Below are 27,874 nucleotides of genomic sequence, written 5' to 3'. Positions count from 1 at the left end.
TCAGAGGTGCCGGCGGGGCCCCTGGGTGCTCGTCAGCTGGGCCCTCATGGTCTGGATGCTGCCCAGGATCTTCTTCTGGTGGCCCATGAGGGTGATGCCCAGAGCACGCACGTCCCTGTGAAGGAAGAGTGGTGCTGACCTGGTCGGCCTGGGAGGCCGGGAACCATGGGGCCAGGGGTAGACCCATTCCCTGGAGCTTCCAACCTCCTCGGTGGCCCTGCCTCTGGTCCCCTGCCCTCCTCCCCTGTCCGCACTCCCACGGGCCCCGCCCGACCCTTCACTCACTGAGCATTCATACGCAGCACCATGCCCAGGGAGGAGTACCCGCCGGCGGCGAAGTGGTCCCGGTAGCGGCCCATGCGGATGGAGTCCAGCCAGTCCCCCACGGTGAGGCCCCCGCCGCCACCCCCGCCCCCACGAAGGTCAAAGCAGCTCTGGGCAAAGGCAGGGGGGGGGCACCTGAGGCACAAGGGCCCTTGGTAAGTGGCCTGCCAGGGCCTCTGCCCTCCTCAGGGACCCTGGGACTAGCCACCCTCAGCATCCATGCAGGCTCGGTAGTGGGCAAAGGGTCTGACAGGCTAGCCCCAAGCCTGAAAAGCAGAGGGCTGAGGAAAGCTCAGGTAGGATCGGGTTGAGACCCAGGAAGCTCAGGGCTCAGGGGCCCAGGCAGGACAGGGGTCAGGGGCCCAGGAAGCTCAGGGCTCAGGGGCCCAGGCAGGATAGGGGTCAGGGGCCCAGGAAGCTCAGGGCTCAGGGGCCCAGGCAGGACAGGGGTCAGGGGCCCGGGAAGCTCAGGGCTCAGAGGCCCAGGCAGGACAGGGGTCAGGGGTCCAGCCTTGACAAGCGTCAGGGGACAAGGCAGGTCAGGGCTTTGAGACCCCAGCTAGGTGTGGTCCCATTGTCAGGGCTGACACTAAGTCTGGGCCTTATCTGGGGAAATGCTGGGAGAGCAGCTGGGCTTGGGCAGAGCTGGGGTGGGCCCCAGGCACCTGTTGACAGTGGCAGTGGCCCTGAGACTCTCAGGGCTCTGGATGAGGGCATCGAGGACGCTGACGATCTGGGAAAAGCGAGGCCGCTGGGCCCTGTCCTTCTGCCAGCAGTCAAGCATGAGCTGGTGCAGGGCGCGGGGGCAGCCCATGGGCGCGGGCAGGCGGTACCCCTCCTCCACGGAGCTGATGACCTGGGGTTGGGGGGGCAAGCACAATGCTGGGCTGGAGGCCGCCCGCCCCCTCCGACGTCCCACGTGGCCTCTGCCCAGCCGGGGTCCCGGACTCACGTCACGGTTTGTCATGTTCCAGTAGGGCCTCTCCCCGTAGGCCAGCACCTCCCACATGACCACACCGAAACTCCACACGTCGCTGGCCGAGGAGAAGGTCCGGAAAGCGATGGCCTCGGGGGCCGTCCAGCGGATCGGGATCTTGCCTCCCTGCAAGACACACACAAGTCCTGAGGGCCTCTCCCCAGCCCGAGGCGGGGAGCCGAGCGCTGGGTCAGGGCTGGGAACTGGGCAGCCCAGGAGCGGAGCCACGGCCTCCACCTGCCTAGAGCCCCTGTTCTGTTCGGGGGACCCGCACTCATGGCTATTTTGAAGACTGAGCGAAGGAAGTGTGTGGCGTGCCTGGAACATAGTAGCTGCTCAGTAAGCGCCAGTTAGTTAACAGGCTGATGCCCCGACAAGGGACGAAGCCCGCGGGACACGGCTTGCTCATTATCTCACTGCTCTTCCTTCCTTTCCTTCTTGTTTGTTTCTGTTTTTGTCACAAAATCCTTTCTCTAAGGGAAACCTCGTCCAGATGCTCAGACCCCGAGGGAAGCTTCTCACTGAGGCAGGGTGGGCAGGCCCGAGCCCCGGCCCACTCAGCCTCCTGCCTTGAAGGTGGCCCCCAAGGCTTCTCTCGAGAAGCCCGCATCTCTATGGAACAGGTTCTGCGGACACTAGTGTTTAGCCAATCCTTACAGCCAGATGTGCAGTGAATTTGTGATTCAGACAGACACGGACCCTCCCAAAACCTCCCAGAGACTGAGTGGCAGTGGGGACCAGCCCTGGCGTCTCTCCAGGCCACCCAGTATACAGGCAAGGTGGGAAAGGGGGCTCCCAATTCCCAGAGGGGGAAACCGAGGTACAGAGAAGAGGTAGGACTTGCCCCAGGTTGAAGGCAACCCCAACATTTCCAGCTTCACTTCACTACGTGTGGGGGAGCCCTCCCCAGTCCCACTGGAAAGCGGGGGGACCACGCACCGTGGTGGTGTAGGCTGCGTCAGGGTCGTCCTCCAGCACCCGGGAGAGCCCGAAGTCGGACACCTTGCACACCAGGTTGCTGTCAACCAGGACGTTGCGGGCAGCCAGGTCTCGGTGGACGTAGCCCAGGTCCGAGAGGTAGCACATGCCGGCCCCCACGCCTCTGAGCATGCCCACCAGCTGCACGATGGTGAACTGCCCGTCGTGAGTCTGTAGGGGGACATGGCTGGGCTTCAGCAAGGCTCACGCCGCTTGCAAAGTATCTTCACTTCTTATGAAGCACGTTCCTGTTTCAGCTCCTTCTCATGGTCTCGTTTATGCTCATAGCGACCCTGAGAGGGAGGTGGGGCTGTGATGACTTCTTACCCATTTTGCAGAAGGAGAAATGGAGGCCCAGAGAGGTGAAGCCCTGGGCCTGAACACTCAGCAAATAAATGACAGGGCGGGGGCTGGAGGCTAGCCATTTCCACCACACCCGCCATGCCTCCCAGCTGGCTGGGGCACTGGGTCTCCACGGAGGCACCCCTCTTAGCCTGTGTGCAGGGCAGAGGACCCCATGCTGCGGAGGGCCCTTCATGTGAAGGGGGGCTGCAACACAATTTGATTAAGACCCCTCCCTATTCCTCACTCCCCTACCCCAGGTCCACTGGGTCCAAGCTCCTGCGGGTGTTTGGAGGCCTTACGTTATCTCCCATCCCTCAGACTGAACTTCCCTACCCCCTCCCAACCCACGGGGAAGGCAGGGTGGGGCACACACCCGCAGGAAAGCGTCCAGAGAGCCGTTCTCCATGTACTCGGTCACGATCATTGCCAGGCGGCCTGGGGAGGGGTAGAAGGAGGGGGTGGCTCTTGGTGGGGGGATCAGGTCTGTTGATCAGAGACCCCAGGAACATGGCCCCTCTGTGAGCTGCCAAGAGGTGGGCTAGCACGGAGGGCTTCAGGGAGCCTAGGGTTCCCACTGGGGTCCCGGCCTCTGGCCCCTCTCCCCAACCAAGTCATCCGGGGACCTGAACCAGGGGGATGGAGGGGGGCAGGGGCAGGGCAGGGGCAGAGCACGGTGGTCCAGGGATGGACCCAGACTTCTGTCCTGGGGCAGGAGGGACCTTGTAGGGTGAGGCTGCTCTCGCCTGGCACCTACCACGGGTGACGACACCTTCTAGGCGGATGATATTGGGATGGTCAAACTGACCCATGATGGACGCCTCACTCAGAAAGTCCCGCCGCTGTCTCTCGGTGTAGCCGGCTTTGAGGGCCTTGATGGCCACGGGCACGTCCCGCTGCCCCGGCACCTGCAGCCGCCCACAGCAGACTTCCCCGGACTCTCCTGTGGGCCCCGAGTGGGGCAGGCAAGGGACGGCTGTGGGACCCTCCGCTCTGCACCTGGACCCCAGCACTCCCCCCTTCCCCAGCGTGTGCTCCGTGATCCCCCCTCGCCCTGCCCTGGGCACCCCTCCCCCAGGCACCCCTCTGTGCTGTCCCCACCTTCACAACCCCCAAGGCTCACCAGAGCCGATAATTTTCTCGATGTGGATCCTGGAGGCTTCAATCTCTCGGGTGAAACTGCGGCCCGCCCGGCCTGGCTCCTCATAATTGTGGGGTTCTGCATAGAACGGGGGCTGTGGGATCTTCCCCGGGGGGTGGTGCAGGGGCAGGAAGACAGGTGGGGGTGCTGAGGGGCCAGGAGAGAGGGCCATCAGTGGGACGCAGGAGACTGCCTCTCGCAGCATTCCGTGGGCCTGGGATAGGTCTGGGGTGGGGCGTGGAGGGTAAGGAGCGTCCCCAGGAAGCTCAGGTTGTGGGGGCAAACAGCAGGTGTCCAATACGTGCTTACCAAGTGAAAATGGGCTCTCTATGGAGGAGCTATGCGCTTTCTAGGGGACTTTGGGGTCTCCAGTGAGTTCTGAGCATATCTATTGTTTTTGGGGGGTCACTTCTAGAGTCTTTAAGGTCTTTTTAAATTGCTCTGGGGTAGAAATGTAGCAAAAACGTTTTCATCACAAACGCCAAATTTGATTGAAAGGAGTTCTTTAGAAAACTGCGTTAAGAAGGATTCTGAAGCTGCACGAAGCTCACTGAGAATCGGTACCACAATTTATACTAATGTCTACCATGGGCACAGACATGAAGCACGGAGGTAGGCTCTCTCCTATTTGCCTCGTTTTCTGGGGTCTCTGCAGGGTCCTGGGAAAGCTCTCTGTAGCATGGGTTCTTATCCAAGAGAATATGACACGCCGCCTCCCAAACTGTAGGCAAAACTGTGTGTGAGTGCACAAATGTGTGCATTTCCGGGGCAGAGGATTTCTAGCATCCTTGCTGGAGTCTGCCAACCCAGTAAGGGTGAACAGCACTCTGCCTCTGAGGTCTCGGGGTTCTGACATCCTGCTATCTCCAGGGCTCTCGTCTTTTCCGTGGGCACCCTGCTCCTCCCCACCTGTCCCCTCCCCAGACCAGCGCCGGCTCCCACCATGACCTCCTCTCTGCCCCGTGTGCCTGGGCCCCTGCACTCACCCTGCCCATTCTGATACTGCATCTTCTCCTCGTCCGAGTCCTGGAAGGCCTTGCTGTAGCCACAGTGCCTGTGGAGGGCAGCCCTAGCCTCAGCCCTGACCCCATTCGGGGACAGATCAGAACCCCTCCCTCCTAGGGGAGTCCCTGCCCTCAGGCTCTCAACCCGGCTGGAGGGTGACATCTCCAACAAGTGCAGTTTACGAAGTCAAGTGCACTTGGCCCGCACAGCAGTCTACACACCATAAGCCCCATTTTACATGAAACCACCCTTGGGGGGTGGGGACAGGAGGCTTCTGGTATTTATAACACTGTGTGACCTTGGCCAGCCCCCTCTCTTCCCTGGGCCCGTGTCTCCATGTACAGGACGATGTTTCCAGGCCTCGCTGACTGGGCTCCTAAGCCCCCACGAGGCACAGTGTCCTGTCTCCACCTCTCTCTGGGATGGAGTGGGGGAGGGAACGATGACTTTAGTTTTTACAGACCTGGGTTTCTGTCCCAGTTCTGACATCTACTTGGCAGAAGAGGCCTAACCTCTCTGATCCCCAACTAGCTCACCTGCAAAGTGACACCAGAATGTCCGCATCACAGGATTAAATGAGGTGGAGGAGGTCACCTGGAGGGAGTCCCCGTGGGCCTGGCAGGTGGGTGGATGTGGTATGGCGTCAGGGAGGGAGAGTCTGGATGACAACGGGCTTTGGGGCTTGAGCGACCCCACGAACAGTGGTGCCATGTCCTGGGGGGACGCTGTGGGAGGTGCAGGTCTGGGGGTGCCAGGAGCGGGTCCTCAGGGGAGAGGTCTGTGCTGGTGACAAAATGTCAGCATGACAGTGGGGTTCCTAGCCATGGGCCCTGGTAAGGTCACTCAGAAAAGATGGCCCCAGCTGAATAGGGAAGAGAGGAGGGTCCGGGACAAGCGTGGGGTCCTCCAGCCTTCCGAGGCTGTTTCGAGAAGAGGGGCTGGCAGGGATGGAGAAGGGCAGGGCATGGGGGCAAGACGAAAGTGTTCCACGAGGGAGGAAAGAAGAACAGGTATACCCGGAAGTGAACCCAAACGTAGGTGCAAGGGGACCACTGTCTTGGTGGGGCTTGGGACAGGCTGGAGACACAGGGCTCCAGAGGAGGGCCTTCGGGTGGCGGGGACCAGGACCACCCACCTCTTTTTGCAGATTAGCAGGAGCAGAAGCACGACCAGCCCTGTGATGAGCGTCAGGCAGATCCAGACAATGGTCCGGGTGTCGTAGCGGGGCCCTAGTGGGGGGAGAGCAGCGTGGGGGAACCAGCCTCTCAGGCCCAGGGATCTGGTGGCTCTCCCAGGTGGGCCCGGTGGGCAGCATCCTCAGCTGTGAGTCAGCCCTGGGTCAGGGTCACAGGCCGCCTCCTCCTCTGCCCCCACCTTCCCCTCTACTAAGCTGCCCCTTCAAGACCCTGCTGCCGCAGACTTCCCGGCTTCCCACCCCGGTGTCAGCACTTCCCGGGACTGTGTGAGCCCCAGAGAAGCTCTAGGCTTCTCTGAGCCTGTGTTTTCCACTTGTAATGTGCCTGTCCTGCCTGTTGTTCAAACAGTAACAAAGCCAAATGTGCTGAGAGGTGCACGTTCCAGTCCCAATTACAAGAGATCCTAGTATTATCTTCAGTTTTTAGACAAGAACACTGAGGTTCAGAGACTTGGGGAACTTACTCAAGACCACACAGTCAATGGGATGGAGCCGGGCAGGATTCCGAGCGGGGCAGTCTCAACAAGGTGTCAGACCTCAGAGCACTTGAGACACACCATCAACTCGGCCTTGAACCTTTCAATCCTAGCACCACACCCTGGAGGGTACCCCAGTATAGAGAGCATAGAGAAGACTCCAAGAAGCTGGAGATGGGGGCAGGGCATTCCCAAGCTTGAATGTGCCTCAGAATCACCCTGAGGCCTTGATAAAACCTGAATTATTGGGCCCCCACCCCAGGGTTTCTGATTCAGAAGGTCTGGGGTAGGGCCTGAGAATCAGCATTTCCAAAACCTCCCAGGTGCTGCTGCTGGTCCCAGCCTGTGCCGTGAGAACCACTGTTCTGGAGCCTGGGGGCAGGAGGAGACTGGGGAAGGGGCACGGAATTTGTCCCCAGACTGACCAGGTTCAAATCCTGCTCTGCTGAGTGACCTTGGCCAATTCACTCTACTGCTCTGGTCCTCATTTTCCTCATCTGTGAAATGGGGATGTGGACAATGGCAACTCACTGGAGAGTCTCTAGGACAAGCATAAGTGATCTTGTTGGCAAAGGGCACCATGATGCCGGCCAGACTCACTGATAACTCAGTGACAGCCAGTGTTTGGTGGGCCGTCCCTGGCTCCGTCACCTTGGGCAAGTCACCTCCCTTCTCTGAGCCTCCGTGTTTCACCTGTAAAAATGCCACTCCAACACAAGCACCAGCTTGGCCACCAGGGCCCCCGGCACCTGGCCTGGCCCGGCTCTCTCGCCCTCCCCACTCCCCGCACTCACGGGGTTTCCCGGTCTCCACCTCCATGGCCTGGCTGAAGCGGCCGCAGCCGGCGGACGTGCGGGCTCGGACCTGGAACATGTAGCGGGTGCCCGGCTTGAGGCCTGAGACGGTGGCCCTGGTGGTGACAGCCTTGAGGGTGGAGTAGCTCTGCATCTCCTTGTCCTGCTCAGGAGAGGGGTGGTCAGCCCAGGGTCCTCCCGCCTGCTTCCCCTCCCCCTTCTGCCCTTCCCCGCTGGTACCTTCTCGTAGTACTTGATCTCGTACTCCAGGATGATGCCATTGGGCTGCTCTGGTTCCTGCCACAGCAGGGAGACGCTGGTCTGCCCGGCCCGCTCCTGGCGGATCACCACCACCTGGGACGGGGCTAGGGGACGGAGGCCAGCCGCCGTCAGATGGGTGCATCGGGGATAACGGAGACTGGTCTCTGTCCCAGGGATGCTGGCTTGGGCCGTGCTCACCTTGCCAACTGTCCTGCCCGCCCGCACCCCCCGTCCAGGGGAGCCAGCACCCTCCAATCCTCCTAGCAAATCATCGGCGGCCACTCTGGTTGCCCCCTGGGGGCGGCACAGCCTGGCTCTGCTCTAGGATGCTGGGGCTACCTTGACCCAGATGAGGCCCGGCTCCCCCAACTTTCACTGCCTCCTCCTTCTCGCTGGCCAGGCCCATCCCCTGGAAGAATGCTGGACCCCCCCCCCCAGCCCCCGTCAAGCAGACACTCTCGCCGCCCTGGGGCCCCATCACCGGATGTCTCTATCACCAAGGGCCTGGGGTGGGGCAGGCTCTCAGGAGTACCTAAGGAAGAGGAAGGAGAGGGGAAGAAGGAAGGACCCCGCGTCCTCACTGCCTGGGTTTGGAGGGTAGGACGGCAGCAGCTCTGATACTCGGGGAAAGGCCATGAGCTGGGCACACCTGAGCCCCAGGATTCCTGTGTCACACCAGGTCACCCGTTCACCCTCTCACACAGTGACTGAGTCACCCCTTCCCTCCTTCCCTCCTGCGTTCACTGCCCCTACTCCCGAGGTGAGTCTGCTGGAAAGTGCCAGATACAGCTGGGTGCAGGCAGGCTGACTCTCTGCCCAACACCTCCCCTGTCCCCCTATCTGGGCATCCTGTCCCCCCCTGCCACCCCCACACACCTGGAGCTCCCTGAAGGCAGGGGTTACACAGGGTAGGTGCCCACCAAATGTTGCTGGGTGACTTTGATGTGAAAAAGAAAGAAGTAACTCCAGAGTTAAGTTGGAGTATGTGGTACCGGGCCCCTATCAGCCTGGTCATCGGGCCTGGGTCACAACCCGGCCTCCTCTGGCTGGCTGGCTGGGACCGTTACTGTCTGGGGTGGCAGTTTCCCCATCCAGAAAGGGAAGCCAGCAGCACCACCTGCCCGGAGGTGAGGATCAGATACTGCCAGCAGTATGTGGGTGCCCCTTAAAAAACAAAGAACTTTCAAGGCAAGAGGTGCCCTGTGAGGGGACCGGAGCACAGAGGTGGGAGGGAAACAGGGTGGGGGCACCAGAGCGGCTCCAAGGAGGAGATGGCTATAGAGAAGGGGGACAGAGAGGAGGAGAGGGGAGGAAGAGGAGGAGGGGAGGCGGAGGGGAAGGAGAGGGGAGGCCCTGCAGTTCCTGAAGCCAGACCTCACCCATTTGCTCAAGGCTGTTGTCTGCCCCAGGCCCCCCCAGAATTCCTGAATGCCTTCCACATGCATTGTGGTCCACTAGGACCTGGGGATCCATAGTGAGCAAGGCAGCCCTCAAGGAGCTTATGATCTATAGAGAGACAGAAAGTAAATAAGAAAACGAATCGATACGTAATCACAGGAGGGACAGGAAAAAGGCACGGCATGTGATGGAGCAGACCTTGTATGCATAGGAGGCTGGGGGAAACGGGGCCATTTTAGCTGGGGTGGTCAGGGTGGGCCTCCCCAGGGCAGGGATGACAGTGGAGCCGAGGACTGAAGGAACCAGCCACCCAACATCACAGAGAGGAGCCTGTCACTCTGACGGAAAAGGCCAAGGCACGGAAGGGCTCGGTGGCTCCAAGAGATGGACAGAGGGACGAGAGGCCGGTGTGGATGCAAGGGAGGGAGCCAGGTGAGAGTAGGTGGGTGAGGCTGGAGAGGTGGGCAGGGTGGGTGGCATGGGTGCGACCTGGCCTGGCCCTGGGAGGGTCTCAGTGGGATCTGAGCTCAGGCTGAAGCTGGTAAAGGGCTCACGTGTGACCAGACCTCACTTACACTTTTAAAGCTCATTCAGGATGTGGTGTGAGACGGCATCACGGGGCGAGGGGGAGCGGGCTCCTGGGGTTGTCCAGACAACACAGGATGGGGGTGGGGATGTGCTGTGGACCGGACTGTGTCCCCTCCCCAAATTCATACATTGAAGCCCTAACCCCCAACTTGATAGTATTTGTCGTCATGGCCTTAGGGGGATCATTAGGTGTAGATGGGGTCATGTAGGCGAGGTCCTCCCTGTGGGATTAGTGCCTTTGTGAGAAGAGACACCGGACTTCTCTCTTTCTCTGCCTTGTGAGGACACAGCCAGAAGGCAGGAAGAGGGTTCTCACTAGAAACCAAATTGGCCAGCACCTTGATCTTGGACCTCCAGCCTCAAGAACTGTGATCAATACATTTCTGTGGTTTAAGCCCCCAACCTATGGTATTTCGTTAGGGCAGCCTGAGCTCAGAGAGATGGATCAGAAGGAGGCTGAAGCGGAGATGGTCACCTGGAGGGACGCCCAGTGGGCCTGGCAGGTGGGTGGACGTGGTACGGAGACAGGGAGGGAGAGTCCGGATGACAATGCGCTTTGGGGCTTGAGCGACCCCACGAACAGTGGTGCCATGTCCTGGGGCGGGGCCTGTGGGAGGTGCAGGTCTGGGGGTGCCGGGGGCTGGTCCTCAGGGGAGAGGTCTGTGCTGGTGACAAAATGTCAGCATGACAGTGGGGTTCCTAGCCATGGGCCCTGGTAAGGTCACTCAGAAAAGATGGCCCTGGCTGAATAGGGAAGAGAGGAGGGTCCGGGACAAGCGTGGGGTCCTCCAGCCTTCCGAGGCTGTTTCGAGAAGAGGGGCTGGCAGGGATGGAGAAGGGCAGGGCATGGGGGCAAGACAAAAGTGTTCCACGAGGGAGGAAAGACCAGGGAGAGAAGTCCCCACTGCATGTGGCCAGGTGGGGACACTGAGCTTCAGTGGACAGCTGGGGAAATGCACCTGACTGGAGCTGCCTGAAGAGGCTCACAGAAAGAGGACGCAGAGAAGGCCACACAGACAGCTCTTTCAGGAAGGTTCCCTGGGAAGAGAACGGGTCTGGTGGCTAGAAGGGAGCGTGCCTTCAAGGGAGGGTTTTTCTCTCCATGATGAAGCATATTGATGGTGTCAGAAATGGTGGTGGGCTCTGGGGCTCCCCCTTCCCCCCCCAGCCAGCCACCCACCCCCGTCTCCCTGGAGACCAGTGGGCAAGGGCAGGGCCACAAGCACCAGACACACAGGCCTATTCCCACCGTGTCACCAGCCCCGGGGACAAGGCTGGGCACTCTGTGGGTGCCCTACAAACGCTGGCCGGATGAGAGTCCCTCAAGTGGGTGAAGCCCTGGCATCAGAGAGGGGGTGCCCTGGGCTCACAGGCGGGAGTCCCCTTTCACTTGGGGGCGAGACAGACCTGGGTTCGAATCCCAACTCTGCTACTTCCTACGTGGTGACACAGAACCTTGGTCTCCTCCTCGGTGACACGGTGAGGTTTCTGTTGGGCCAGGGACGGGGCGAGGGCCACAGCAGTCCTAGACGTGTGCTGGGGTGGCTGCTGATGGCGAAGCTGCCGTAGGCTGGTGGGCTCTTGGGTCGGGCCGTCACTTGACAGGCAGGACCCGCCAGAATTGGGAAAGAGAGGGGCTCCAGGGGCTGAACTCAGCCCAACAACTGGCTAGGAACCCAGAGATCAATGGCTGCTGTCCAAACCAATGCAACTAAATCCATCCCAGGGGCAGCGGTGGCAGGTGTTCTGGAAAATGATAATCGGAGTGATTTTATCTTTTAATGACATTTATGGAGCAGGGACCTTGGGCCAGGTGCCGGGCTAAGCATGTTCATTTCTCCCACTTAAGCTTCATCCTGGTACCCAAGGAAGGTACTGTTATTGCCAAAGCACCAGGGAAGAAACAGAGGCGGAGAGAAAGTTCTGGAACCTACGAATGCCGGGCCAGCCTGTCTCTGACCTGGCTGGCTTCCTCCCACCTACAGGGTATGTTCTACTCTTCTAAGGGCGTGGAGAGCCTGGAGCTCCGAGTCCTGGGGAGGAAGGCAGGGCCAGGGGAGACAGGCCCTCGCCCGGAAGGCCACAGCAAGCCCGTGATCGCACTCGATCCCGCCAGGGCCAGGAGCCGGGGCAGCTGCGGGACAGAGCCTCTCCGCCTACCTGCCTGGTTCGTGGTGATGTTGACGACAGCCGCCCGGCGGGGCTCGGGGCTCAGGTCGGACACACCGTTGACGGCCTCGATCCAGAAGGAGTAGTTCATGTGGGCCAGCAGGTTGGCCACCATCAGACTGGCCCGCACCAGGCTTGTCTGCCGCGGCACGAAGCGGGGGCCGCCCCCGCAGGTCTCGCAGTGGCCCAGCGCCCAAGGGCAGCGGCGGCACACTGCGTTGTACGTGATGTCGTTGCGGCCACCCAGATCCAGGGGAGGGGCCCATTCCAGGGTCACGGATGTGCCGTTCACACTGGAGATCAGATTCACCGGTGCTGAGGGTGGCCCTGGGGAGCAGAGAGTGACTGGTGGCAGCGGAGGGCATTTATCTGGGCTGGTCCAGCCCCAACCCCCCATCGGGCCAGGGGAGGGCTGGGACTCCCCCGTGATATTTTCGGGGGGCGGTCCTCAAGGGTAAGGTCATGGCCTTCTCCAGCCTCTGAGAGCTCCCTAACGGCAGAGGTAGCATCAGACTGGACCACAGGGTCAGGTCTGTGTCCAGAAAGCTAAGCCCTTGCCCCTCACCATCCCACTGCCGGACCACAGGGATCCCGGGTTTGTGTTTCCCAGTTTCCATCCAGAGCAGGGTGAGAGGCTGACAACCCTGGGGGGTGCCCACAGCAGCTACCCTGGGTGTGAAAGGGCCCTGCCATTTGCGATCCACACTGCACTCCCTAACCCCTGTACTGGGTCTACTGGGCACATCACTGAGTACTGCTGTGGAGAGCAGTGGAGGCGCCGGGCAGCCCGGCGGGGTCTCCGCAGCAGGGTGAGCCCACCCCCACGGAGCCCCAGTCTGGGCAGTGCAGAGATTCTGGAGAGCTGGGGCTGGGGGCTGGGGTAGGCTCCTGGGGGTGGGGATTTGAGTCTGGAGGACATGGGAGGCTGTGGGGAGCCCTGGGATTTAGAATTTCAGTTCTCAGCATCCCAGGCAGGGACTCTTAGATCTTAAGAAAATAGAAGGGAAGAATCTCAGAATCATAGAGAATCATAGAATCTGAAGGATATGGAATACTAAAAGCCTAGTCTTCTGCAGTCTTAAGATTTCCAGAACCTGAGGGCACTGAATTGTGGATTTGGAGGAAAACTGGAGTCTGGCTCGCTGAGTACAAGTGTCCATGACCTAGAGCGGGGCTCACGTTGCCTGCGAAGCCCACAGTAGTCACCATGTCACTCAGCCACCCTTTCTGCCCTGGCAGGTCCCACATGGGGTAAATGCATGGGTCTGGACAGAAGAGGGGAGGGAGGGAGGGAGGGAGACAGTGTGTGTGTGTGTGTGTTTGTGTGCGCACACGTGCACACACACTCTCACCTGCCATGTACAGGGAGCCTGGGGGCTCGGCATGATGGAGGTGGGGGGAGAGGGAGGTTGGGGACTGAGGCTGGGATGGACTTGGGGGCAGAACAGGTCAGAACTGTGGGAAGCGCCCGTCACCCCACCCCCAAGAGACCGGGGCTGGCAGATGGGGTGGGCTGAGCTGGGATGGGAGTGTGAGAGGCCCCTTCAGGCCCCTTGAGCAGGACGCCGAGACGGTCGCGCAGCCCGGCAGGCACGTGCCAGAGCCCCTCGGAGTCCCCTCAGGTACACAGGGCGCAAGCACACGGGAGCACACTTCTTCAGGCCCACATGCCTCCCCTGCAGGGCCAGCTGTCCACACGCAGAACCCACAAGGCACATTCAATCAAGCTCTGCGGGGACTCGGAGCTCCAGGGACCCAGAGGTGCACACAACCCCCTAACAATCCTTTACACCCACATGGGCACAAGACTCCGATGTTCACACTCGAGCCTACGCACACTACGCAGGCATCTTCTATGGGAGCAGCTGCCGACACAGACGCACGTGTCATCCTCGCTGCAGGTGTCCCAGGGCCACACACAGTCCGACACACGCATGCCCTCATCCAAAAAGGCAGCCACGCATATTCCTGATACACACCCATGCACGCACAGCCCCCCACACACTAAGGCAGCTCTGAACGGTCCATCGGGGATGACAGCGATCGGGGGGCTCCTCTGGCTTGCCCACCCCAGCTCCCGGGACATCAGTATCACTGCCGGGCCAGGAGACAACCAAAGCCTCCCCTCATCTGCCCTCTGAAGCAGAGAGGAAAGACAGAGGGAAGGAAGGAAAGATGTCCCTGGAGAGGTAACAGGTGATATAGGACAGGAGGTAGGGACCCCCTCCCAGAGAGGTCAAGGCCACCCCTGAGGACTCAGAGTTAGAGTCACCCCCCCAACCCTATATAGGCCCTGGTCCAAGACAGCCACCTGTCCCTGCCTCACCCCCAGAGCACTGGCTCCCTGGAGTCCTGGGAGCACGGGGTCCTGGCCCGGTCTTGGTCTCCAGGATTTTGGGGCTCAGGGCGGTACTCACGGGTGCAGGCTGCAGATGGTGGGTCCAGGGCTGCGCGGTAGTAGCTGAGGTCACAGCGGCAGGTCTGGGCAGCGGGGGCTGCAGAGTGGCTGTGGGGAGGGCAGCGGGCGCAGAGCTGGTCCCCAGGGGCCGACTTGTAGAAGCCCAGCTCACAGGCTGCGGGGGACAAGGCGGCTTCAGAGGAGTCAGCCGGGCCGCCCTGGCCAGCCCCGGGACAGCTCTCACTCTGACCCAGGACTTCCAGAGGGATCTCCCAAGGGACATGGGTGCAGACCCTGAGCATCACCCGGTCCCACCCTCATTGGCAGATGGAGGGACTGAAGCACAGAGAGGGCCTGTGACTTACACAGGGTTGCACAGCTAGTGGGGGACAGAGCTGAGGCAAGTCCCAGCCCCGAAGTCGGCCCAGGAAAGAGCCTCTTCAAACCAGAGTCACATTTCCTCCAGTGGCCCTTCCTGCCCAGGCCCATCTCCAGCCTCAATCTGTCCATCACAGGACCCCGGTCCCTGAGTGAGACACTGCCTCGGATGTGGGGGTCAAGAGGCTAAGCACCCAAGGGTTGTGACTTGGGGAGAAACGAAAGCTGGAAGGGAATGGGGTGGGTGGCAATGTGACCGGATAAGAGACCCAGGTGATAAGATCCCCATAAAAGTACAGATTCTAGGCCCCACCACGGCCACCTGGTTAGAAGAGCCAGGCGTGGGGCCTGGGACTCTCTTTTCCAAGCTCCCAAAGCAATGACTACCCGGAATCTCAGGTTCCCGACCCTCCCAGAGCCTGCGTCACTGTTACCGTGACAGGGACACACCTGTCCTGTATGTGACCCTCTCCCCAGCCTCCGCCACACCTGCATCATCTCTCACCTGGATGCCCCGGCCTCTAGCCTTGCCTCCCCAGCCCCGCCTGCCGGCCTGACTGCCGTTCATTCAAAGCAGCATTCATGAGTGCCCACTCTGTGCCAGGCACTGATCCGGGTGCCAGAGACACAGCCGTGAACGAGATCGACATGGTCTCTGCCCTCGGGGACTCAGCCTCTTTGAGGGAGAGACATACAGTAAATGAGGCTGTGATCATTTCCAGGAAGGAAATAAAGCGGGTGATGTGGCAAAGGGTGAGTGCTGGGAGGAGCTACCTTCCTGGAGAAGGAAATGATATTTGAGTCTTGTCTAAAGAATAAGAACAAGTCAGCCTTGCAGGGAGTGGAGACTTTCTAGGTTGAGGAACTCCCTAAAATGATGCCTGGGTCCATCACTGCCAGTTCAAACCCTCACGGGCCCCCCAGGGCCTGAACAGCAATGCCCGGCATTCGAAGCCCTCCTGCAGCCTCCTCCAGGGTCACCGCTCCCTCCCCACCTGCAGGCCGAACTAAAGGACTGGCCATTCCCCACATCCAGCAGTTTGCTTCCTGCCTCAGGGCCTTTGCATGTACTGTGCCTTCTTCCTGGGATGGCTTATCCCTTTGGTCAACCTGTTGGAACTCTTCCAAGATTCATTTTAATTGTCCCTTTGAACGAAGCCTTTCTCTACACCTACACACACACACGCACACACACACACATACGCACGGAGGTACAGAGAGGCCACCGCTCCCTGCCCTAATTCTGCAGCCCCTGCTCAGGACCACCACCTATCACACTACAGCTATACTGTTTTATCTGTATGTCTGACTCACCTCCTAAACCAGAGGTGTTTGTGGTCAGCTCCTTGTGAATAAGGGCAGAGCTGCCTTATTCATCTCAACGTTCCTAGTGTCTGGCTCAGAGCGGAAGCTGTCAGCACTTGTAGGAGTTTTCAAGGTGAGCTAATCCTCCCATTATCTGCTCTGGACAGAGCGCGAGCCCAGGAGGTCAGGAGGACCGAATGCCACCCAGCCGGGCGGCTCCCGGCTGCACCATGGACCTGACTTCCTTTGCAACAGGGACCACCAGGCAGTTTATGGGATTTCTATCCATTAAGTCCCATTCTGGAAAACTTGGTGCTTGAGAGAAGCTTCGCTTGAAAAGATGTCATGTCGTTTAAAAAAAAGAATCTCTTTATTATAATAGCTAAAATCAAGTTGATTTGTAAAATTCTCCCAGCTCGAGAGGAAACCTGGAACCAGGAGGAATGACTCTGCCCTCACGTTTGCTTCACAGACTCAGAGGCCGCAGAGCCGACGGGGCCTACAGGCTAGAAAGCTGAAGGAAATGTACCTCCGCTTTGAGACTTCTTCCCTCCCACCTGGAGAGACCCCAAGACGTCTCGGGCCTGACAGGGGGCTGGGAGCTCGGGGTTGTAGGGCTCCAAGCTGACGCACTATGATCTCACTTCCTCCTCCCAGAAGCCCCCCCAGGAGACAGAGTCCTGGGGCAAGCGGAAGAGCCTTCCTCGGGGCCTAGGAAATCGGGCTTTGCACTTCATCAGCAAATATTTGTTCAACCCGTTGTTGAGCTGAATGACAGTAATCCTCACTGTCATGATCAGATCCAGGTCGATTAGCATTTCAGGGACCGTTTGCTCATTCTGCCCTGCATTTATTCCTTCCCCCAAATTTATTGAGCTGCTACTATGGAGCCGAGATAAGCAAGAGCTGGTCCTGCTTTCAAGGAGCTGTCTGGGCCGTGACAGGCACACAGAAAACATGTGGTGACACCTTGGTGCGATCTGTGGCATGAAGGAAGTGTGGCGAGATGGCCCACAGTTCCTGAGTCCCTACCGACCACAGAGTTCGTCTTGTTCTCGTCAGTTAAAAGCAGAAACTCGGGAGCAGGCTGCCTGGGTTCCTCTTCTGGTCTGACCCCTTCACCTAGGCTATGGGACTTTGGGCAGGTTGCTGGGCCTCAGTTTCTTCATCTGTAAAATGGGGATAATAATAGGACCCACCTCCTAGGGCTGTTGCCAGGGTGACCTGAGTGAGCACATGTGAATTCGCGCCAGGACCGTGCCTGGCACTTAGTCACAATGCTGTGTGGTGGCGATAATACATCTCTTTTGGAGTACCTTGCCCAAGGCTCCCCATTGGGCCAGAAGGCAGACCCAGGTGGGGAGCCTCTGGGGCCCGGGCCTTTCCCCCAGCAGCCTCTCAACACGCGTCCAGGGCTTAGAGATGACCCGGCCTTCCTGCCGCTCGCCAGTGGGTGGTTCTCACACGCTCTGCAAATACCCATATGGCTATAACGTGTCAAAGCCAGATTAATCCGTGCAATGAAAATAAAATAATCTTTAATAAGAATACTAATCACCAGGCCTCGGGGAGCCCGGAGACCTGGAGACAGAGCCGGGAATTAATGGCTGAGACAGATGGAGCAGCTCTGGGCTGGGGCCCGGCCCTGCCCGCCGACCCAGGGCGCTTCCGGAGCCCGCGTGCCCGGCGAGTGGGCCGAGTGCCAGGCGGGGCCGCTGCCCCTGCCGAGGGCACCTTGCCCAGGCCGCCCGCCCGGCCGGCAGCTGCCTGTGGCCCTACCACCTCTCCCCGCGCCCCCGCCAGGAGCCTGAGACTTGACAAATAAGGTGTCTGCCGGTGGATGACCAAAGGAAATTAATTCTAAATCAGATTTTAAACACCGTCAGGAAGGCAAAAGAGCTCGGCGCTCATGTTCCCCCTCCGAAGCGAGACTCTCTGATATTTATAGAAAAATGATTAGGGCCTCCGAGGGTGGTTTGTATTCTGCATCCAGGTGATGGGAAGGACGGCAACCAGGGCTTCAGACTCGGGGCTGCAGCTCTGTTGGGTGATGTTCTGAGAGGTCTTTCCCCTGCCCAGACTGGGGGGATGGGCACTGTGGCCAGCTGTGGGGACAGGTCATGGGGCCTGGCACTGTGTCGTGAGGGGGGCGCTCTGGTTGGGAGCTTTAGGATCCAATCGACTACTCCCAGCAGTGTGCCCTTGGGCCAGTCACTTGAGCTTTCCGGGCCCCCACTTCCCCACTGGTACACTGGACGGGCTCCCCCATGGCTCTGACGTCCTTCTGCGGGTCTCTGAGGCCTGAGGGCAGCCTCGGTAAGGCCTCACAAAGCCCTGTGACTGGCTTGGTCCCTTCTGGGCTCCGCTGTCTTCTCTGTGAAATCAAATGCTCCCTGGCCACGTATGTGCAGAGCTGTTGAGGGTGAAAGCAGGGGGAAGGGGACCTGCAGGCTGGGAGGGTGGCCGTCGCCGTTTGGGCTGGTCCCTGCCGCAGGCCTCAGGCTCTGGATCCCCTCCTTTTGCTAGAAGGAAGGCGGTGGGATCAGGCTGGGCAAGCCGGGGCCCCGGAGCCCAGCCCTTCCTCCTCAACTGTTTGCTCAGAGACAACTGCCTGACGGAGAAGGCCAGGGGGACCCACGGTCCTCAGGGTGTCCCTCTCAGGTTGGTCGGCGGCAGAGGGGAGCTGCAGCTTTGAGAGGACAACTCACGTAGCCCAGAAAGGCACCCCACTCTGTTCCCGGCTCCTGCTTGGTCCTCAATCTCGCCATTCTCGGGCTACCCACCCAAGGAGGGGTGGGGTCAGGGGCCCCCGGCAGGGCCGCCAGCCGGGGCCTCCCGTTGGTGGAGGGGCTCAGTGTCAGACCCGTGCTGCTTCTTCCAAGGAGGTTACACAGACAATCCCAGAATCCCACTCACAGAAGTGAGTGGAAGCTCACTCTGGAAGCGCCCTGGGTCGACTTGCCACTGGCATTCCGTCCCCAAACCTGTCTGCCTCCAGTGCATTAGGAATTAATATTTTTTATAAAACCTGTAATTATCCTGCAACTGGCATAATTATGTTGCATTGTGATTTAAATGTAAAATTCAAAATATGCTGCAATTTCCTAACCCTGCATTAACATTTCTTTATTATTTTTTATTAATACACCAGCAGGGCCAGGCAATGGGAATGGCCTTGGCCTCTCCCAGCCCTGGGAAGGTCCTGCTGCTTGGGACTTGGGAGCTTTTACCAGGAGTCCTGTCCTTGACTTGCTGTGGGGCCTGGGGCAAGACACATTCCCTCTCTGGGCTCCACTTCCCACCCCGGTCAAACAAGGGACTGGAGTAGGCCCCAAGACCTCTGTGACCCCACCGTCAGGAGGACCAGTCTCCCTCCCAAGGTAAGGGTGCCCCACTGCACGCTGGACAGACAAATGGCTCCCTTGCGCTGGCTGGCTAAACCCAGAGTTGCCGTCAGTGGCTGACCTTGAGCAGGGATCCACTGACCAGCTGGCCTGATTATTATGGCCTATGCTGTACTAGTTAGAACTGTTCTGCTGTTACCCCAGGGAAGGGGGAAGTGGGGTTTGGCAGAGGGCTCTGTTGACAGAGGAAGCAGTTCAGGCCTCTGGAGGGAGCCAGCCTGGGATCAGAGCCCTACTCTGTGATTTAGGTTGAAGGACTCAGTTTGTCGCATCTGTAAGATGGGGATATGCCACCTAGCTTAGAGAACTTCTGTAAGCATGAGAAGGTGTGTGAACTTCCCGAGTGCAGGGACTCCCTGTGCCTAAATTCCAATGCCTGGGACACACCAGATGCTCAACAGAATGAGTAACTGCCATGACAAGGAGAAAGTGCTTATTAATGTGCCTCGTACGTGGCAAACACTCGAAAATTGCTGCTGAGGGACTTTATCGTCCCCATCAGGAGGGGGTGCTGGAAGCCAGCTCTGGTGGGGAGAGCAGTCAGGCTGGGCCAGAGATAAGCTAAATGCCTACACGTGGCTCCCAGCAAGACAGACCCGACTCAGGTCCCAGCTCCACCTCTCACCAGCTGTGAGGCCTACGCAGTGATGCTACCTCTTGAGCCTCAGTTTCCCCATTGGTAAAATGGATCTGTAACACCTGCCTTGCTCCAGGGAGCAAATGAGTTGATGTGTGAGCCTCCCTTTGTGAGCTGCAAAGGCACTGGGGATGTTGGTTATCATCCAGCAGGGAGCTGAGAAGTGCAGGGATGACTGTGATGGGAACCAGAGGAGGCTGGAAGCCTGGGAGCCTGACAAATGAGGCCACAGGGGGCAGAACAAGTCCAGAAACAGGCGAATGTCACAGAAGGTGCTTTGGAAGTTAGGGTCCCCTAGAGGTGAAGGCTCGTAGCAGTTGGGAGTGTGAAGGACTTCTTACGGAAACCAGAGAGCCCCAGAGAGGGGCTGGAAGGGGCCTGGTGGCTGGATGGAGTATCCTGATCCCAGAGAACTACCCTGAGTACCACCCGAAATTCTCGGCCCGTGCCCTACTCCGCCCTGTGAGCACCAAGGGGTCTTTCTTGCCCGCTTGGGGCTGAGGGACGGGCCCCATCCCAGGTCCTCTCTGGGGCCAGGCCCCAGCCTCTCTGATCCCTGCCTAGGAACATCCTCCCCCACTCCAGGAGACCAGGGGTCCCAACAGCAGGCTTCACTAAGCTCTGAGTGCTGAGCAGCCACGTGTCCAGCCCCCCGGGGAAGCCATGGAAGGGCAGAGGGCAACCAGCTGAGGCACCAGCTGTCTGTCCAACCAACTCTCACAGTGTCCCCGGTGCTTGGGATACCCCTGCTACACCACACAGTCCAAGTGTGACACACACACTCAGCCTGGGGTCTGGGCCCTGCTCTTGGCCTCTGGAGTGGGAACCCAAGCAGCGCGCTCATGGGAACAGGTGACATGCTGTTCCATCCTCAGCCTTCCTCTTCTCAAGGACCTTGGCTGTCCTCTCCCACAGGTCCCTGGGTAAGATTCCTCTAGACCCAGGCAAGCCGGTTCTGCTGTGGCCCAGGGACACACCTAGACAGGGCTTCCCGGGCGTCCCTGCCTGCACACCTTCCCAGGGGCCCCATGCTGCCCTCCTGCACCCAGGGACTGCGGCCACTTCCCTCCACTCAAGTTCAGTGGTTTTGAGCATGGACTCCGGAGCCAGACCTCCGGGTTCAAATCACAGCCCTGCTGCTTCCTAGCTGGGTGCCCCTGGGCAAGTTGCTTTGCCTCTCTGTGCCTCAGTCTCATCTACAAAGCCAGGATAACAGTAGCTTCTATTTCATAGGGCAGCTCTGGGGACTAAATGAGTTAACACGTGGAAAGTGCCTACAACGATGCCTGAGCTAAGTTAGCTCACAGTATTGTCCCCTCACGCAGCTGGACGCCCAGTCCTGCAGGTGTCCTCAGAGGTATGTCTCCACAACACCCACAGAGCCTAGCACCTGGCTGTCGTGTGTCTCCCTGTCTTCTCCCTCCCCTGCTCCGCACACGCACACGCACGCACCGCCTGGTGCATTTGCTGACACGGAAATGCTGGAGGGTCACCCCTCTTCCCAGATGCTGTTGTCCCCCAGCGCATGCTGCCCGCAATGCCCCCCCACAGCCGGGCAGCCCCCTCCCGGACTGAGCCCCAGGCCCGCTGGCCGCCCCCGCACGGCCTGCTCACCCTCACAGGCATCCCGCCGCTCCTCGTAGCCGGCGCTGCACACGCACTTGCCGATGGGCACCAGCCACTCGCCCTCAGCGCTGCAGTACATCTTGGGCGTGTCCCGCTCCTCGGAGTGCCGCACGCACTGGCCCCGCACCTCCACCAGCGAGGACGAGTCGGCACCCGTCACCGCCTCCGAGAAGGCAGCCAGGTTGCGCACCATAGTGGGGCACTTCTTGTAATAGATGCGGAGAGACAGGATGGCGAGGCACGCGCCGATGTCCTGGAAGGCCAGGTAGAAGCCGCGCTTGCTGAGGGGGCCCACGCCGCGCACCTCCGTGTTCAGCTTGAGGCGCCGCACGCCCAGGTCAGCACCCGTGAAGCTCTCGTCAGCTGCGATGGTGTCGATTTTGAGGAACTGGCTTTCTTGCGTGCTGGCGCCCAGGTCACGGTCCGACTCCAGGTAGTAGAGGTTGAAGGTCTCCTTACAGGTGCCCAGCACGCCGGGCATGCTGTTGCAGTCACGCAGGGTGAACTTGATCTCGGCGTAGACGCGCCGGGCGCCGTCGCGGGGCACCCAGCTCGTGCGTAGCCAGTTGTTCTGGTTGGGGCTCATGACGTTGCAGACCTGGTACGTGTGGATGGGCTGGAAGGACTCGTCCACCTCGTTGATGGAGTCCCACTGCGGGCAGAGAGAGCACAGCGCTGAAATGAGCGTGAGCACCTCGCCCCCTCCTGCCAGTCATCCCTGCCACATGCGCACGGGGCCGGGGGCATCCCTGGGAGGAAGACGGAATGTTCTCTGCCCTTCAGTTGCTGACCTTCTACTGGACCACGACTATGAGATGTGATCCCATAGGTGCCCCATCCTTCCGAGAAAGTGTTATTTGCTGCAGTTTACTGATGAGGAAATAGGTGCGAGCCCCACGTCTGAAGTCACCCAGCTAGTGAGTGGTGGAGCCAGAACTGGAATTGATTCCAAAGCTACAAAACCCAACCTTGTGTCTATATGGCGGCTCCAAACACTCCCAGGGTGGGAGGTTGCCGGAGGGTCAACTTTGCTTGGGTAAGTCAGGGAGCCCACGGGTCCGATTTCCGTATTAGTTGCCAGAGGGATCCTTCTAATGCATGGACCTGACTATGCCTCAAATCCTTCAGCAAGGGAGTACCAGTGGGACACCGGAATGTGGTGGCTTCTGTGCCAGGTGCTGGCCAGGTATCAGTGATTCAGAAATAAATCAGACACGATCAACAGAGTGAAAGGCAACCCACAGAACAGGGAGAACATACCTTCAAATCATGTGTCTGATAAGGGATTAATATCCAGAATATATAAAGAACTCCTACAATTCAACAACAAAAACCCCGAACAGCCCAGTTGGAAAATTGGCAAAAGACTTGAATAGACATTTTCCCAAAGAAGATATACAGATGGTTAAATAGTCCACAGAAAGATGCTCACCGTCACTCATCATTAGGGAAATACAAATCAAAACCACAATGAGAGACCATTTCACACTCACGAGGATGACGATTATCTAAACAACAGGAAATAACAAATGTTGGGGAGGATGTGGAGAAACTGGAATGCTTGTGCCTTGTTGGTGGGAGTGTAAAATGGTGCAGCTGCTGTGGAAACCAGAGTGCGGGTTCCTCAGAAAGTTAAAAATAGACCTATCCTGTGACCCAGCAATTCCACTTCTGGGTGTATACGCAAAAGAACTGAAAACAGGGTCTCAAACAGATACGCATACACTCAAGTTCACAGCAGCATTATTCGCGGTAGCCAAAAGGTAGAAACAACCCAAATGTGTCCATCGTTGGATGACTGGATAAACAAAACATGGTGTATCCAAACAATGGGATAGTATTCAGCCTTAAAAGGGAAGAAAATTCACACCCGGCCACACGGGTGAACCTTGAGGACGTTACGCAAAGTGAAATAAGCCAGTTGTGAAAGAACAAATATTGTATGATTCCGCTTAAATGAGGTCCTTAGAGCCATAGAAACTGAGAATGGAATGGTGGTGGCCAGGGGCTGGGGGACTGGGGAATGGTGAGCTGGTATTTCATGGGGACAGAGCTTCAGTTTGGGAAGATGAAAGAGTTCTGGAGATGGACAGCGGTGACGGTCACACAACACGGTGAATATACCTAATGTCACTGAACTAAACACTTAAAAAGTGGTTACGATGATAAATGTTATATGCATTTTACCACAACCTTTTTAAAAAGAAAGGAAGGAACACTCTAGAAATACTCCCTCCCCTTGAGTGCCTCACAGTCCAACAGACAAGGTGGTGGAGGGCTCCATGCCAAAGTGGGTGGGCATCTAAGGGGTGGTGGAAACTTCCTGCAGGCTAAAGCAGGAAGCTCTTGCAGGGATGGGAGGGAAGAGCCCCCGAGAGGCCAGGAAGAATAAGCAATGTTCAGCGAGCACTAGATAGCCCAGATCGGCCGCAGAGGATTCACGTGCAAGACCCAGTGCCGAGACACGGGCCTGGAGTTAGAGGTCAAGACCTCTTGGTCTCTAACCTGCTGTGTGACCTTGAGCAAGTCGCTCTTCCTCTCTGGGCCCTAGCTTCCTCAACTGCAGAATGCTGGTTGGCCGGGAGCAGTCACAGTGGGCTGAGTCCCATGGACTCCCGAGAGCCCTGAGGAGGGACTGGAGGCTGAGAGCAGATGGAGGGGATGGGCTCTGGGTGTCTGCCTTGGGTTGGCCCGAGATGCAATGCCTTGCTCTTCTCTCTTGGGCCTCTATGTGCAACTGTCCTTGAACTAGAGATTCTATTGCTTAAGGGGGATGGGGGAGGTAAAAACCACTCCTCGTGATGTTCTGAGAATCTGGGGGGTTCTGAGTGACCCGCAAGTGCTGAAGTGGGGACCACGGTGGTCTCAAGTCTTTCCTATCTGACGAAAGCCCCTCCATCTCATCTCATCCTGGCCAGCATGTGGTCTCAACCCTCGGGGCCCACATCTGTAAAATGGGGCTCAGACAGGCCCACCTCAGCGAGGCTTGAGAGGATGAAAGGAGAAGTAGGCTGCCAAGTGCTTGGCTTGGGCCTGGCACAGTAGGGCACCAGCGGAATGGGACTGCCATGATGCCGACCTGGCAGCATCTTCCCAGTCCACCTGTGCCTGCCTCCAGGGACCCCAGCACAAGAGGTCCAGGGTGTGCCAGCCTCACCTAAAAGCTTATGCCTCCTACACCCCCTACCCCCACAGGACCCCCCCCGGACCCCACGCTGCAGCCAGGGCCTCTGGGCAGTGCTGTGCCACGTCTGGGGTTAAAGTCATTGTCACAGTTGATGGAGCACCAAAGAGCCAGCCAGCTGCCCCCTGTCTGTTTCCTGCCAGGGACCTGGGTAAATTCATCAGCTCCCTCGGATCTGCTCCAGCCGCTCCACCAAGGCCAGGGGCCTGGCCTCGCCCTGCCAGCCCCAGGGGCTGCTGCAGATGCCCAGAGTGGCACGAATTCCTGGAGGCTGGTGCAAGGATGGAATGAGCCCTGTTCTCCACCTGGGCAAACCTCCCCACCCCGCCCCCCCAAGCCCCGGTGCCCTCCTCCTCCAACCCCCGCCATTGCTCTGCAGCTCTGTCGTCCGTCTGAAACAGAATGCCCTGCCCCAGCTGTGCAGCCCTGGGCATCTCCCCTCCCCTCTCTGAAGTGTGAAATGGGCCGGCTGATGCCTACCCCTTCCCCCTACTCCAGGGGGTGCTGAGGGTCAGGGGGGACAACAGAATGTGCCTCTCATCTAAGGCAGTGCTGGTTAGCGCCTGTTAATTCACCAGAAGCCACGAGCAGGTCCCAGCGTGTGGAGGGAGGCGCATGGCCTGATGAAGAGCCTGGGGCCTGGGGCCAGACGTCCCCCGACCTTAGCAGAGTTGCTTAACCTCTCAGAGCTTCAGGTTTCTCACCAGGAAAATGTCCCTTTCGTGCATCCTCATGGATGACAAGTGCACGGAGCAGGCTCTGTGCTCATTCCCGTGTTATAAACGGGGAGGTGGAGGCCAGGGAAGTGACTTGCCTGGGTCACACTGATCAGAGGCAGCAGAATAAGGGCTCGTCCAGACCCAGCAGCACCCTTGGCCTTTAAGCTGTGCGGCCCGGGCTGACGATCCAATCACTCTGCTGATGCTGGACACAGCCCTGGATGGCCCTTGCTCCCAGGTTGTTTAAGAGCTTTCAGAATCAGAGGAACCTCACGGAGCCTCAAGGACCATGTCCACAGGCTCCCTAGCCAGCTGGGCAGGAGAATCGCTTGGAAAGCTTATGAAACCAGATTCCCAGGCACCTCCCCATACCCCCGGGACATGGGGCCCTGTATGCCTCACTTGCTAGCCTGGAACAGGTTCAAGGTCTAGAGTTTGGGAACCAGGGATCTCACCCAGCCTTCTTTCCCCTCCAGACAAGCGCAATCTCCAGCCCCCATAAAGATGGAAGGTGGTCCCCGGCTCAGCAGACAACGCTGGATGGCCTCCCACCCTCTCACGATGAGGACATAGACCAAAGAGAAGAACAGGGACTCAACACAGGCTCTAGGCCCAAGCAATTGCAGTTTGAGTCCATCCTTTGGAAACTGTCTGATGGTGGGCAAGCTATTCCTTGCTGCTCTGAGCCTCAGCTTCCTCATCTGTGAAATGGGGTGGCTGTGCCTACTCACAGGATTGGTCGTGGGGATTAAATGAGATCACGCCTGTGAACTGTTCAGAGCTGTGTGAATATATGCTATTTGTTCTAACAGGATAAGGTAACTCTGAGCCATGCTTCACGGCACCTTGGAAGCAAAAGAACCTTAGATTTGCAGCACGGTCAGTGAAAACACAAGTCCAGCCATGCTCCCCATCTGCTTAAAACCCTTACAACTCCCTGTAAGGAACTCTAAAAACCAAGTCCTAAGCTCTGAGGAGGACCTGGGGCCAGGCCCACTCCTTCCTAGCTGCTGGGTCTCGGGGGAAAAGCTGACCCAGCCATCGGCCAGGCGGTCACCTCCTCAAGGGTCAACCCCCTGCCATTGGCAGAGCTGGCTCACTTTCTCAAGCCCTTTCACACCCTGCTCACCCCTGGGAGATAGCCACCTGGGGCACACACAGAGGAGAAATTCACAGGGAGAAACTGAGGCCCAGGGAGGTAAAGACACCTCAAGGACCCAGCCTTTGCCCTTAGGCAGGGCTAATCTGCTCAGGCAGAAAGGAGTTCCCTCCTGGCTCTTGGGCCCATGTGGCCTGCTGTGAAGCTTCCTGAAGCCTGGTACATGGGGGCTAATGACAGCAGACTCGGCTTTCTGCTCCAGAGGGAGGGGAGGGGGGCTCCAGCCTGCCCCCAGCCAGCCACAAATGGCCCGGATGAAAAGTGAAGAAATACTCCCACTCCCTTCACACATAGTCACTCTTGATGTCATTGTCACCATCATTATTAATATTATTACCCTTGTCTCCAGAGCTGTGGAAACCAGTGTTCACGAGAGAAGTCACGTGTATGTGACACGCCTGCGTCTGTGGGGCGGGGGGGATGTGTGTGTGCATTTCTGAACATGCCTGCAGGAAGAAATGTCTGTGACACAGAACCCTAACACACACTAATGACAATGACAGTGACGGTACATTCAGTGAGGGCTCACCAGGTACCAGGCACAGCGCCAAGACCAGGTGTCACCTCCCCTCCGCCTGACAGCAAAGCCCACGAGGTCGTCACATGCTCATCCCTTGCCACAGATGGGGAGCTGAGACTCAGGAAGTGAGGTGGTGACCACCAGGGCCACCCCGCTTGTCAGTGGCAGAATCGGGCCTCTGCCAGGCTCATGGATCCTCCCCCTGCCCCCAGGTCTGGGTAAGAGAAGCGGAGGGCCGGGCAGTGCAGCTTTGTCTCTGGATGTCCTGGGGCTACCATGGCCACTCCCCAGGAGGATGGGACCCATGGAGACCTGATGGGCTCAGCCCCGGGTCACCATGGAGGCCAGAGGGGACTGGGGGCTCGGCTACACCTGCTGGCAGCTGCTGCCCAGATGACTCTAGGGAACAGAGTAACAGGGGCCCAGGCAGCTCCTGGTGAAGGCAGAGCATGAGGGAGGGGACCAATCCTGAAGGGGTGAAAGGCCCGGCTGGGGCCCAGCGTGAATCTGTAGGCCCAGAACACAGACATCAGGATCCCACACCTAGGGCCTTAGACTTAAGAATCGGGAGCCCAGCACCAGGCTTGGTTCTGTAATCCCAGGGGTCTGCATGAAGGAAGGAAGGTAGGAAGGTAGGAAGATAGGAAGAAAGGGACAAAGGGAGGGAGGAAGGGAGGGAAGGAATCAGCAATTCTGTTTCTAACTGCTGTGTGGCCTTGGGTAAGTCCCTTCACCTCTCTGGGCATCTGCTTCCTTTTGATCTATCTGATGGCAAGAGCATGAGTCACAGGCTTTCTCTGCTCACAGAGAATGATGCTGGCCCCACGGCTGGTCACCTACCCCGTGAGCCGGATATGTGAGCCAGCCCCAGTCTCCGTGGATGGTGGACGTGTCCAG

The 27,874-nt window shown here is 58.7% G+C and overlaps 1 protein-coding gene across 1 annotated transcript; it reads right to left on the bottom strand.

The window, feature by feature from the left end:
* EPHA8 (EPH receptor A8) lies at nucleotides 1-27,874 on the bottom strand. Its single transcript, XM_021684391.2, has 16 exons — nucleotides 27,818-27,874; nucleotides 21,384-22,047; nucleotides 14,065-14,220; nucleotides 11,639-11,974; nucleotides 7,472-7,596; nucleotides 7,232-7,394; nucleotides 5,902-5,995; nucleotides 4,748-4,815; nucleotides 3,744-3,908; nucleotides 3,378-3,563; nucleotides 2,997-3,058; nucleotides 2,240-2,449; nucleotides 1,277-1,426; nucleotides 990-1,180; nucleotides 286-459; nucleotides 1-115 (listed from the first exon to the last, which is right to left on the bottom strand). Exons 2-16 carry the CDS (start codon nucleotides 21,979-21,981, stop codon nucleotides 1-3), a joined length of 2,793 nt encoding a protein of 930 aa, XP_021540066.2. The 5' UTR covers nucleotides 21,982-22,047; nucleotides 27,818-27,874.

Source organism: Neomonachus schauinslandi, chromosome 4 (assembly GCF_002201575.2).
Source record: "Neomonachus schauinslandi chromosome 4, ASM220157v2, whole genome shotgun sequence".
Classification (NCBI taxonomy): Eukaryota; Metazoa; Chordata; class Mammalia; order Carnivora; family Phocidae; genus Neomonachus; species Neomonachus schauinslandi.
The sequence above is the reverse complement of the archived record's forward strand: the minus strand, read 5'-3'. Positions and strand labels throughout refer to the sequence as shown.